Source organism: Cyprinodon variegatus, unplaced genomic scaffold, assembly GCF_000732505.1.
Source record: "Cyprinodon variegatus isolate N-32 unplaced genomic scaffold, C_variegatus-1.0 Scaffold1568, whole genome shotgun sequence".
Taxonomy (NCBI): Eukaryota; Metazoa; Chordata; class Actinopteri; order Cyprinodontiformes; family Cyprinodontidae; genus Cyprinodon; species Cyprinodon variegatus.
Window position 1 is genome coordinate 8721 of NW_015152021.1, and position 2076 is coordinate 10796.

Sequence of the window (2076 nt, forward strand, 5' to 3'; positions counted from 1 at the left end):
ATTTCAATGGTGAAGTCCTCTGGAAATCTTCAATAATTGTTGTTGATTGCAGATGTGTCTAGTAGTTCCCATTGATTTAGCTTGTAAAGCGGGGAGAATGGCGCTAGGTTTACCGCACCGTGATGTCACTGCTGGAAGATGGCAGGAGGGAGGGGCTACTATGTTTGGGCAAAAATGGCCGCCACCAGACTCATGGATTGTGCTGAAAAATGTTGTTTTCATTTTTTTACGGATTAACGCTAAATCCATTAAATCACTGCAAACGTTTTCGTTTTAGGTATAGATGATGTCATCATCTATACCTCATCATCATCATCATAATCCATTGGTTTTTCCTTGCTGACTGGACTTTTCCTTTAATAGATGTAGATTATTTTGACTGTAGTCCCTTAATATGATAACTCAGGTTTAATAAATTCTCTTAAAATGTTAACGTCTGAAGCAACCTGCCGTTTTTTTGCCTAAAGTCTTAATTTGTTGTCTATTTGTTAACCAAGTGGTTCCCATGGTGTGTGTGTGGCGGAGAGGGGGGCATTGTTTGCATGTTTGTTGGGGGGTTTGGGAAACACCATGATAGTCTAAATTTAATCCTAAATTCTCCACAGTCAAACATCACGGTTCCTATGGGCTCCTAACACACAGAGAGAGACAACTGGAGGCTCCCTCCAGTTGTCTCTCCTTAAAGCCTTATGAGTAAGTGGAGGGGGGGGGTGTAATGGGAGGTTCTCAGTGTCTGTCATATAAATGAGCCGCTGTCATCTTTAGTTTGCTTTGTCCTCCAGTTATTGCCAGGCTACCAGCTTCACTCTCCTGCAGACGTTCATCTTGGTCTTTTCGGTTCTGTCTGCAGACACCGTCCAACAGCAAACATGGAAGCCGTCAAAAAGAAGATGCTTATGCTGAAGTTGGACAAGGAGAATGCATTGGATCGAGCCGAACAAGCTGAGGCGGACAAGAAAGCAGCCGAGGAGAGGAGCAAACAGGTCAGTCAGGACGGCAGGTGGAGGTTCTGGAACACATACAGTACAGTGGAAATTCTCACCTATCCATTTAGGGCTTTTCAAACTGTTTCACTTAAAAAAAAAAAAAAAGTCTAAAGGAGTGAAAACTAAAAGAAAAAAACACCTTATTAACAGGTCTTCCATTTTGTTACTGGAGAAAAAATTAAAAAAATTCTCAGTTTAATTAATTAAGAAACTGAACTTACCTCAAACACCAGAAAGTTCGTCCAACTTCATGGCTTAAAATGGGTTTTAGGGCTGTTGGAAAAATATTTAACACTGCAATATAGGTTAAACAACATGCACTTATGTTTTTTAGTGATTTTAGAAAACAAAAAGCCTATTTAATGCAGTGTATCTGTGGTTAACCTGTCACTCCATGTCTTTCCCAGCAGACCTCTGGTTAAAGCTGCAGATGTGACTGTTATCAGTTATTTTTGATAAAATCCTTCTGCAAACAACATCAGTGATTAGATAAACTTTTTGAAATCTTAAAAAAACATTGAAAAGGTTTCACCACAACTTCAACATCTATAATATCTCTAATTAATCCCACCGCCCTCTAAAGTTTTTGATCTTTTACAGCATGAAGATGAGCTCCTGCAGATGCAGAAGAAGCTCAAGGGGACGGAGGATGAGCTGGATAAATACTCTGAAGCTCTGAAGGATGCCCAGGAAAAACTGGAGGTCGCCGACAAAAAGGCTGCTGATGTGAGTAACAGTCTTCAAAAAGCTGAGCGAAGAACGTTCTAGCAAGGATTTTCCTTCTGGGACACAGAGGAAGCGTACCTGTTTATAGTAATTACACTGAGTCTTAAAAAATGTTTTTTAGTTTCACAGATATGAGTTAGTCGGTGGAATCCAGTAGAAGCTTAAAAATAACCTGTCATCAAACTGGCAGCATCAACAATAAAGATGATGTATTGCATGGTTCTATTAAAGGTTCTATTAAAACATCTCGCCTGGGCAGCCATGCCAACAAACGACCCCCCTTTTCAGAGGCATAGCCCAGTATTGCAGGCTAACAAAGAACCGCAAACTAGGCTTGTCCCGATCCGATCCACGTATCGGATCG

The 2076-nt window shown here is 40.7% G+C and overlaps 1 protein-coding gene across 1 annotated transcript in view; it reads left to right on the forward strand.

The window, feature by feature from the left end:
• Nucleotides 1–745: 745 nt before the first annotated feature.
• LOC107103942 (tropomyosin alpha-3 chain) overlaps nucleotides 746–2076 on the forward strand; it is a 29288-nt gene continuing 27957 nt past the window's right edge. The window contains exons 1-2 of the mRNA XM_015403808.1: nucleotides 746–983; nucleotides 1587–1712. Coding sequence (XP_015259294.1) covers nucleotides 870–983; nucleotides 1587–1712 — 240 coding nt within the window. The 5' untranslated portion in view covers nucleotides 746–869. The remainder of the gene's footprint in view (nucleotides 984–1586; nucleotides 1713–2076) is intronic.